The sequence below is a fragment of the Corvus hawaiiensis genome, chromosome 2 (genome assembly GCF_020740725.1).
Source record: "Corvus hawaiiensis isolate bCorHaw1 chromosome 2, bCorHaw1.pri.cur, whole genome shotgun sequence".
NCBI classification, from domain to species: Eukaryota; Metazoa; Chordata; class Aves; order Passeriformes; family Corvidae; genus Corvus; species Corvus hawaiiensis.
The window spans coordinates 89136377-89147819 of record NC_063214.1 but is presented as its reverse complement, the minus strand read 5'-3'; the positions used below and the strand labels follow the sequence as shown (position 1 = coordinate 89147819).

The window sequence follows — 11443 nt, the reverse complement described above, 5'->3', positions numbered from 1 at the left end:
TTTTTCCTTTTCTTTTCCTCTGTGAAAAGGTTTGCTGTACCTTAAATGTTTCCTCCAAGAACTGACATAGTAATAGGCACTGTGGATAAATTAAGTGTAGGCAAGAAAACTATATGGGTAAAAGATGTTCACAGCTAACTTTATTCAATGCCTTAATTATGATTTTTTTTTTCCTTCACTGCAATAAGACATGGCAGTTATTTTACTTACATTCATGCATTCTGCTTGAGCACATATTTACCTTCATTATTTACATACAACCAACTACCTTTTGTTTACTAACTTTCATTTTCCAAAGACCATCTGAAACACCTTAACTATAATAAATACTATTTTCTTCTGAAAAAGGCGGTAAAAATCTTTATTTATATGATACAAGAAACTTGGTACTTTTTTGAAGGTTAAGTCAGATGCCATTCCATGTGTTTGAGGTCCGCAGCTTATAGCCAACAACAGGTTTAACATAAAAAACTGAGTGCTGTCCTGGTACTTGCTGACAAAATTAAGCTCAAAACTTTTACTGTTTCCATATGGAAATTTTCTGAAACAGCGTCCATTTCTAAAATGCGCCAAAAACATCAAGTGGGAAAGAAAAACAAACTGTTCAGCAGTGAGACCAACAGGTCCTTCACTTCATTTCACATCATCTTGAGGAGATCAGTTTCTTCTCCTGGAACAGGATGCAGTTTCATGACATGAAAATCTGACTGTTGGGAAAGAGGTTTTTGTACCTGCCAAAAGCAGAACTGCTGATTATCACCTTCACCCTGGCTGTGCCATCTTCAGGCATGACTTCCACCTCCTGAACTGTTGCTTCTTTATAGAGCCAACTGTAAATGTAAAAGCATATTAAGGTATCTTAAAGGTATGACACGCTGCACAGAATGTGAGCCTTGGTCTAGGTCAAAAGGTTCCTATCCAGATAACATTTTAAAAGATGAAGTGCTTTGCTTCACTTCTCCAGTGTATCTAGTAGGGCTATTTTTTGTCAACAGGTCACAAAACATTGATAATTATCTCTGTTATTCTTAATGCAGATTCAAATCAGTATGATATGAATTGAAAAGTTTAAGACATGCATGATTAAGTGTTTAATATTTCTCCAAGTCCTTAATACAATTCGGAATTATTTACCTTAGCTGAGGTCCCTCTAAGTTGATGTTAACTGTTAGAATCATCTTCCCTGTTGCTGTCAGTATTTTTTTCTCTATTTCTTGTTTCAGTTCTTCTAAACCATGCCCATGCAGAGCAGAAATAGCTAAAGCATTTTCTTCAGTGGGTTTATACCTGAAAGAAAATTAATTGCTAGCACATTTATTAATGAAGATTAGATTGTGATAATATTCCAAGCATGGACAATTTAACTGAGTTATTTTATAATGACACCTTCTACAGAGTCCACTTCTTGTATGACTCAAGTGATTTCTTTGGTAATTAAAAGATAATTCATTTTCAGACCACAGCTACATACGTAGAAGATTGAGAAATGCTATTAAATATATTCTGAAGTGTGGGATCTCTTTTCTAGACTAAGAATTAAAAAGCTTCCAGAACATAAGAAATGTTTAAGTACACTTAGCATCTCTTGCTTACCTTTCTATCAAATCCACTTTGTTATGAACTTCTACCATTGAGTCCAGTAAGTGGCTAGGAAGATTAAGATTCCTCAGAACTGACAGAACAGTTGCTTTCTGGAGGATGGTTTCTGGATGAGTAATATCCCTCACATGAACGATCAGATCCTAGCAAAGATCAATATACAACACCAGTTACCAGGCTGTAGAGATTGTATACCATTTTTGCATTGCTAATTCATGTAAAATACTTTCCTCTCTATTGGATAATACACTGGCAGATTAGCGCTGTAAAATTAGCTACTAAAACAGTACTACTGTTTCTTAGGTCATGATGGAAGAAAATCTGTAGCAGCTTAGTCTTTCACCGCTAGTGAGCACAAACTGCCTCCAACAAACCTGAAGCAAATGTTGTCAATCAAGCTAGCTACAGAATCAGATTTCAAATAATTGATCCATTTTTTTTCAAAGCCAAGGCTTTGTAACAATAAGGCTTCAAAAACACTGGAGATTAAAAAGAGTGGTCTCTAAAAAAAACTTTCGGAAGAGTAATAGCTGCTAAACTTTCAAAAACAAAAGGAAAACCCCCCATGTAACTTGTAATTCTGTTTTTACATTCAAAATATAGAAGATTATCCTTATGCTTAGCTCCCAGGATACTATTACTGGTGCTTCACTTAAAAAGCTTAATACAAAAGTTACCAGTTTCAAGTGTATACACGTTTGCCATGATAAAAACCAAGCAACCAAACTCAACATTTGCATTCAAATTGTTTCATCATCTTTGCTCAAGACATTGCTTTAAACTTTTGAAAAATAATTAGAAGTAAATTTCTTGCCTTTCATTTAACACTTCAAAGTAAGTGACAAACAGGATGGTTTCAGCCAGCTTTTGAAAGCCCTGCTATTACATGGTGAAGTCTGATCTTTAGCAGCATTCTGGCACCTAGCTACCACTGAATTTCATTACCTTTTATGATAAAGGATTTTTGTTTAAATATCTGTGTGTATCTATGCAGCTTTACACTTCGTTATAACACAGGAAAATAACTTTAATGAGAAAATAATTGGAAAAGTACCTTTATATTTATTACATGCTGCCTGCATCACATCACAATCACCCACTTGTAGTTCTACAGGAAACCTTAAGTAAAAATCAGATCATTTCAGAGGCTCCATTTCATTTTTAACTCCCAGGAAAGCTAGCTTTGACTGACTTGGATGCACTGTTCAGATATTTAATCAGAAAAATCCGGTTTATCTGGTTTAAGTATCATGGAGGAGGACACATATACTCCCAATAAGCCCTTCTGAAATCTCTTAATATCTGTATGTTCTGCATAATTAAAGTATAAGAAAATTGGTTTATTTTAAGATACTTACATCATTATCTTAGGAGATTACTATAGTCAGCCAGATACTTTGCTAAGAACAACATGTCAATTAACTTCTCCTGTTTTGAAGGGGTGAAGATTATCTAAAAGGAAATTAATTTTATTTCTCAATTTTTATAGTCGACTACTTACTGAGTAAGCCACTTCTTCTAGTGTAGCTGAAAAGGACTCAACCAGATTATGTGGAAGATCAGTCAGAAACCCAATGGTGTCAACATAAATAACTGCCATATGTGAGGGCAGATAGCCAGCATGGGCTGTAATATCCAGAGTGGCAAACAGCTGATCCCTGGGTTGAAGTCCTGCTTCCCCAGTCAAGGCTTTGATCAAAGTAGTTTTCCCTAATTAAATAAAAAAGGACAAGATTTTAATGGCTTGTTCCAAGTAAAATTTAATTTGCAAGGCTCAGGTGAAATGTATGATGTAACATATATCTTCACATCTATTTTAGTCGTTTAATTGTAGCTTGTGATCAGTTTTTTATATGATGGTAAGAAATCCAAAGACAGTCTTACATTTTATAACTTGGAATTCAGTTTAAGATCATGTATGTAATCACCTACTGGTATCTACAGCTGTGCTGTGAAATCACAAGATGATCAAAGACTGATTTGACCTGCAAAGTGACCTACCCACATCTCTCAGCTGTAAGACTCTCTCAAGAGCACTGCCATGACAGCATTTAGGAAGCATGCACTTACACACTCCCCAGTGCTTCTGCTGTCAAATAAAATAATTTACTTGCTAAATAAAAAAATAAACAGAAGCACTAATAATATATACCTTATTAGGCTGAGGCCTTTATTGGGCATTTCCTCATGAACATAATACTAGAGACATTTATTTGACTCAATGAATATTTCACATATTTTATCACTGAAGTGCTCAGTATATAGCCTAATTTAAGTATTTCAATTATGTCTATACAAAATCTTTATATATATATATATGTATTTGAATCTTTTAAAAGTATGGAAGTATGACATTTAAGAAAAACATACAGTATAATCCAAACCTTTGAGTATACAAGTTATAAAATTAGTACAAGGTAGGTTTTTCAAAGGAGTTGAATATGAAAATGAAATTGTCTTAAGATAATGCAACCTGAAAAAAGTGTCTAGTCCAAAGTCTATTTATGCCTTGTGTAAGAATTCACTTGTGTAAGCTAAAAAACCAAATCAAACCAAACCAAAAAAAGCAGAAAAACCCCCTTTAGCTTTATTTAGATTCTCCTAGGAACACATCTCAGAATGCTACACATAATCCATGAAAAGCTGCAGTGCTCCTTAAGCAGGTTTCTCAGATCAATAGCCAACTTTCAATTGTCTTCCTGTGCCTCAAGCCTCCATGGTGATCTAAATACCCATGTGCTTTTCTGTACCCATTCTGATCAAGCCATAGAGATTCATATAAAGGGGCATTAACAGTGCACTCTTCAGCACTGTATATAAAATCTTTTTGGCACAATAGGTGCTAGGCATTTCTCTGGACTGAAAAAACCAAGCAGCTTAATTTGCTTTCCTAACTATATCCTAACTGACAAATATTCACTACACAATTAAAGAAACTAATTAAAATACGAAGCCTATTCACACAAAAGTGAGATTCTGGCTAGAGTTTCTAATTAAAAATTAGACAATATAAGCTCTTTTGTGTTACGATTTCAGGAGGTTTTGCTTACCACAGTTGGTATAGCCCATTACTGAGACCATCGGGAACTCACACTTTCTGCGCTGAGTTCTAAGTAAAGCCCTTTTTCTCCTTAGTTTCTCCAGGGCATTCCTAATTTTAAGTTCTTTTTCTTTCAATACACGATTCTGTGTTTCTAGAAATGTTTCACCTGAAAAAATACAAATGGAGAACTGGCAGAATAGTTTACAAGGGAAACTGTAAAGATGTATTTGGAAATCAAGTGAGTTAGCACTAAGGCTTGTGAAGTTAAAAATAAGCGCCTAAAGCTACATATTCTTGCCTAAGAAAGTGAGTAAGTAATTATAAAACATACACTAACCACTCTAAAAAATCCATGTACACTTATGAACAATCCCTGTGGCAGCAGTCAGTCCTTGACCACTTACTGAGCCACTACAGACTCAAACCTTATTATTTAACTTACTTTCCAATAAATTTTTGTACATTTGTTTAATTAGATGCTTAAAACACTGTTTTCCTCCTGACCTCCTCCAAATAAGATGCAACTGAATTTGTTTAAAGGCTATGGAGAAAAAAATCCTCTAATTCATGAGAATATTTAGACCTTACCTGAGCCCATGATGTATCTTGAACCACCTCTCTGCTGATCTCGCTGAGACACCTCACTTTTCAGATTTGACCTGGCAGCAGAAGCAATTTTCTTTAATCCAGTTATACTAAAATGCTTAAAAATGGTGAAGGAGTAGTGGTATTCTGACAGTACAAATAAAACCACTAAATGACTGAGTTGTAAATAAAACCTGCTCATGGCAAGAAGCCTGGAGAAAAAAAATCCAGATTTTCCTGGCTCAACTGTAGCTTGAAAAAGCATACAACTCTCTCAGTAAATTATAATTGCTATTCTGAAATTTCAGAGAGCCAAAGATACCTCTAATACATCCACTGCCATGTACACATTTCAATGCCACATATGGAAAATTTAAATATAAATTAATCTTCCTTGTTTATAGATTTCCTTATTAAACTCAACAATTTCATATATGGGATACACATATCCAATTCCTACAGATCCTTGCAATCCATCTTCTGTCTTAGAAAGGACCGGGACCTTTACATGAGAAATACATTTTGTAAGATTATTGAACATATTCTGGTTTTTGCCTGTCAGCACTGCAGAAGCTTAAAATAATGACATTATAGTAAATAATTCTATGCCCTAATCAATCACTGAACACCTATGTATTTTTTCTTTATAGTAAATATTGCTGGTTTTTGTTACTGTAAATAAATAGTCACTAAAATGTATAGATATGAGTATGTGATTTGCACAGCTTGAGGTACCTGAGAAGTGGAATTTCAGCCAATGCTACCTGCAGTTTTGCTTCCTTTGTCCGGGCATTACAACGAAAAATGTGAAGTACCACGGTGTATCTGTCAAAGACTTGCACGCCCCAGGCACCTTCCAGTTCTTTCTTTAGCCATGTAAGACAAAACAACCGAGATGTCTTCTGTCCCCCACAGTATCACTAGATCAACTCCTACACAGCAAGTACAGTTAGTCAGCTGGTGGACACTTGAACTCGGGGGATCTCAGGATTCTATTGCAATGGACGGACAATCATTATGAGCATGTAAAGTCGAAATTTGGTTGACCACAAAGAGAGGAGTTAAAGAGAGCTTAGAAAGTAGAACTTATGTCTTGGCCCATCACATTCAGTGAGAATCCTCCCATTGCCCTTTATGGATTCTTGCAACAGGTCTTAACAGTGTATCTCAGAATCAAGAATGTCAGTGGTTAAATCCTTGTTAAAAATAATTATGAAATACTGGATTGGGAAAGGATAGGGATAACACAGGAGAAGAAGAAAGATTACTAAAACCTGCAAACAGAGGAATGCAGGAAAATTATTTAATAGCAAGCTTTTAATGAAATACTTAATAAACCCCCAACCAACCCAAACCCCTCAGTCTTGCTCTAATTCAGCAAGACACTTAAAGTATGCATGCAGTAGTTTCCCTATGCCATTTCTAAAATTCAGAATAATTGTTGTATACATGTTCTCAAACACTTTCTTTAATCAATCCTTTAATTGCTCTTAAGATCTATATTTGTGAAAAGAAAAAAAAATTTAGCAAATCTAGTACTAAAAGAATTCATACTATAAAATAAAGAATTTTCCTAAAAACTAGGAAATTGAAATGAAGCCTTTTAAACTTCCCTTTCATCAACAAATGGAAGCACTTGAGACAACCATCTATTAGAGATATGTGTCATCTCTTCATTTTATAATTAGGGAAAGCATTCAAAACTACCAGCAAAGCATTAATGTTTGCTTGCAGTTTGCATACACTTTACACCCCGCATGATGCTGCACATACTAAAAACCCAAAAAAGTTTTTATTTCAGCTTGTCTAAGAGTATCTGTGGTTCATGTACCAGTTGTTTTACTGCCAGTGTTAAAATACTGGAGTGTGCTGCACCCCTCAATGTTTCTTTTTAAGGGCTAGGAATGAAAGTTTAACTATTTGAAACATTCAACTATAAGCTTGCTCTGAATTTACACCTCATATTCAAAATACAATTCAGCATCCACAGCATAGGAAAAAAATATGCTATCCATTACAAGTATAGAAACTTGAGCACATAGCTAATCCAAAATGTTGACATTCTTCTTAACAAAAGCTGTGTTAACACCACCATTTTGTAAAAAACCCCACTGAGTAACTTTTTCAACACTTTAAATAGGGCCAGTGGCACATGTGGGAGCAGAGTCTGTAATAAATTATACTAAGCTGCTGGAAAATTTCATGCACAAGAGCTGGAAACATATACATATATATATATATATAAACTGGACAAATGCAGTAGATATTATGATTCTTTCCAACAAAACTCAGTCCTGGTGCTTCATATTTGCAACATTTGCAAATTGAGAATCTTAACTGACCACTTCTCATAACATCAATAGCTTCCAAACAATACTGATGCAAAGAATATGATTTGATATTATATTTAATTACCTTTGTTAGTGAAGATATTCTTTCCACATTCAAGAAGACAGCTGTCACATGGGGCAATTTTTTAATCTTTTCTAAAAGATGGATAATGATTGCAAAATACAGTGTTAAATGTCAACCTCTTTTTAAAATGCCCAGACTATAAACCATTTTGCACTGAGCAGAATGCTCATAGAACATCAAAAGGCACCATATTCTTTGTTCATAGAGCAGCTGTAATTGCTAATTTAGTACTGTACCAAGAACAGCATCAGTTTCACTTATGTCAATCACATAAACTTATGGACTGAGTTGCCTCAGACATTTTCAGCGAGCAGGGGTTATGTCTATTCTGTGTTGCTTTTGCAACCTTAAAAATTCTTTCAAGTTTGTCTGCAAACCTGTATGATGGATAAACAAAATTCTCCCTCTCTTCAGCTCTCACACCTATCCTTGAACAGTTTGGCTGCAAAAGTCTTCCATTTAGAGTGATGCAGTGCTGAAAGATCTCAGTCCTTACCTGTCAAAACCTGAAAGTTTCCTTTGCCAAAAACAAACTTCTTGTTGGGATTTTTTGTAGGAATAATTATTTTATCTAAAACTGTCCAGTTCTGAAGGGTATCTACAAGAGCAACGGCTTCGGCAATCTGTAATTCAGCTTCAGGAACATAACAATAACAGAAAAAAGAAATAAAGGTTACAAGGTACCATCATAACTCCGCTCAGATCTCCAATAACTACAGTACATGCATGAACATGGAAAGACTAAGCTACACTGAAACTCTGCTAGGGTATTTCCTTTAACTTCTAGCACAAGGAGCGAAGTGTCTTACCTCTAATCAGAGTAACTGAACAGTTTGATGCAATTTTATCACACAAAGCATCTTTCTGCTGGTATATATTATTTCTGTGGTTGTTGGTTTAGAAGAATTTTTAATCGTACTGTCAAGAAAGAAATCTCGAAGCTTTTTTTCCTCACTAAGTGAAATGAATAACTAGCTGGAAAATCTGTTATTTCAGATGAGCACAAAGCCACACAATTAACACCTCGGTGTTTTGCAGCAATAATTTAGGAATTATGGGATATCCTGCTGCTAACTTCCCAACCACTTATTCATAACGGACCTAAACTGGTTTGTGACTTGCTAAAACCAGCGGATTTGAATCCTGTATTCCGGTTCATCAATTACTTTTGAGTTTTTAACATTGACATTGCAAAGCAATGATTTTTGAGGACTTTGTGAAATCATGAACACTACACGAGGATATCAGATCAGCAGATCTAGGCTTGATATGCCAAACTTTTCCTCTTCAGAACAAATTTGTCAAGTTTCTCTAGACAGCAAAACATAACATATATGAAATAGGTTACATTGGTCCAAAAGGTAATATATTTTTAAAGATAATTATGATCCACTTTCTCCTCATATTGTTTATGTTTCTTGTAAAATACAGAGATTTCCTGTAGTGTCTGTGGTGTTTCAACAATCATTCCAAAACATTTGTTCAGACATCAGGCTCTTCATCTGGAGGGCCTAAATAAATGGAAGAAGACCATTGCTATTCTTCTGTATGTTTAGACAGAAAGATGCCTTCATATTTTACCTACTTTTCAGTTGTAAAATTGTCACTTAGGTAAATTCTGAAAAGGTTAAAAAATTCATTCTGCAATGCGACAGTTTGTTATAATTAGCAGCTTAATAAAACTAAACAAGATTTAGGTTCATCACGTAATAAATTGGAATAAAAGAGTAAGTATCATATATAACCTGTCTCTTGCCATCCAGAAGGACATGAACAGGCTCAAGAAGTGGGCCCACAGAAAACTAGTGAGGATCAACATGAATCAGTGCAAGGTCCTGCATCTGGGTCAGGGCAACCCCCCAGTATATTCATACAGGCTGGGGGATGGACAGATTGAGAGCAGCCCTGCTGAGAAGGACTCAGGGGTGTTGGTGGATGAGAAGCTGGACATGACGGAGCATTGCATGCTTGCAGCCCAGAGAGCCAAATGTGTCCTGGGCTGCATCAAAAGCAGTGTGGTCAACAGGGCGAGGGAGGAAATTCTGCCCCTCTGCTCTGCTCTAGCGTGACCCCATCTGGAGTGCTGCATCCAGCCACAAAGATGATCAGACAGGTGCAACCTCTCCTGTGGGAAAAAGCTGGGAGAGTTGGGGTTGTCCAGCTTGGAGAAGGCTCCTGGGAAGACCTTTTTGTAGCCTTTCACTACTTAGAATGGGCTTATAAGAAAGATGGAGACAGACTTTTTAGCAGGACCTGTTGCAGTGGTTTTAAACTAAGAGATTTGATTTAGATTTGATATACGGAAGAAGGTTTTTACAATGAGGGTGGTGACACACTGGAACAGGTTGCCTGGAGAGGTGGTGGTCCTGTAAACATTCAAGGCCAGGTTGGATGGGGGTCTGAACAACCTGGTCCAGCAGAAGATGTACTGGCTCATTCCTGGGTGGTGGCGGTGGTGGGGGGGGGGGGGGGTGTCAGACTAGATTTTTAACCCTTTAAAGGTTCCCTCCAAGCCAAACCATTCTGGTTCTATACATAAAAAGCTAATTTACAAGATGCTTTAATCCTTACTATTACAGCTTCATAATTAGACAAGTGTTTGAAGAAAGCATCAAATTCATCATGTATCTTAATTGTGTGTGATTAATGCATATATATTAGCTAGTTGCAAGGATTTCTGAGAGAAATCTAATAGTAGTCCTAAAAAATGTCCTTACAGAGGAATTAATTATTGGGGACTGCATCACTAAGTAACTGCATTAAAGTACCTAAGTCCCTGAGAGGATTTATACAAGACTTCACCTTCACTGCACTCTCTTCTCTGGACAAAAGGGTATTTCTGCTCTTCAGCCAACTTCTGGGCAAGCCTAAGGCCAAGGGACTCCAGCCCACCTGGGCAGGCAGCGCGGTTGATGGCTGAAGGCAATTAACATCGTGCTAATAAGGGGGACACCCGGCTGTTTCCCTGACCAGCTTGCACTGAGGCGTTCTGCCGTCCAAAATACAGTTTGAGTGATTTGCAAGTCAAAGCACAGGCCTGCCAACACTCACTAACAGCTCCTTGTCTTAGAAGTTGTCAAAGAAGGAAAGAGTGACCGAGACCTTCCATTCAAGCCTGTACTTTGCAAGCCGCATTTCGCGGTTTCACCGCTGTTAACAGCGGGTCCACTTCACACTAGCGGCCCTAGCCACAGAACCAATTCGGTTGGAAAAGACCTCTGAGATCATCGAGCCCAACCTGTGACCGAACACCACCATGTCAATAGCCCATGGCACTGACTGCTACCATCAGTCTTTTCTTAAACACCTCCAGGGCCAGTGACTCCACCACCTCCCGGGGCAGTCCATTCCAAACCGCCTGGATGCACTCCTAGCGCTCTGGGAGCCCGCCCGCCCCCCGCAGCCCCGCACCCGTGGTGAGCGGCGACTTCTGCGGGCCCCACTTGACCGCGGGGTGCACGATGGCAACGCGCTGCGCGCCGGGCCGCGGGGCCAGCGGAGACGGGCCCAGCAGCTCCTCCAGCGCAGCCTCATCCTCCTCTTCTTCTTCTTCTCCATCCCCGCCGCCTCCCGCCGCCCCGTTCCACAGCGCTCCGCCGCCCGTGCCCGGCGGGCGCACGGGGGCCCGGAGCGGAGCGGCGGCGCTGAGCGGGCGGGCGGGCAGCGAGCAGCACCGGGGCGCGCCCAGAGCCGCCGCCGCCCGCCGGCAGCACAACAGCAGGGAACACGAGAGGCGACCGGGCCCCATCGGCAGCGCCGGGCCCGGGGCGGCGGGGAGGGACCGTCACCGGCCGCGTCTTT

At 38.4% G+C, this 11443-nt stretch overlaps 1 protein-coding gene across 1 annotated transcript; it reads right to left on the bottom strand.

Annotated features, from left to right (window-relative positions):
- Window positions 1-114: 114 nt before the first annotated feature.
- GTPBP6 (GTP binding protein 6 (putative)) lies at window positions 115-11432 on the bottom strand. Its single transcript, XM_048324494.1, has 10 exons — window positions 11054-11432; window positions 8139-8276; window positions 7643-7713; window positions 5963-6093; window positions 5231-5301; window positions 4650-4808; window positions 3101-3309; window positions 1594-1742; window positions 1135-1287; window positions 115-830 (listed from the first exon to the last, which is right to left on the bottom strand). Exons 1-10 carry the CDS (start codon window positions 11388-11390, stop codon window positions 689-691), a joined length of 1560 nt encoding a protein of 519 aa, XP_048180451.1. The 5' UTR covers window positions 11391-11432; the 3' UTR covers window positions 115-688.
- Between the last annotated feature and the right edge of the window lie 11 nt (window positions 11433-11443).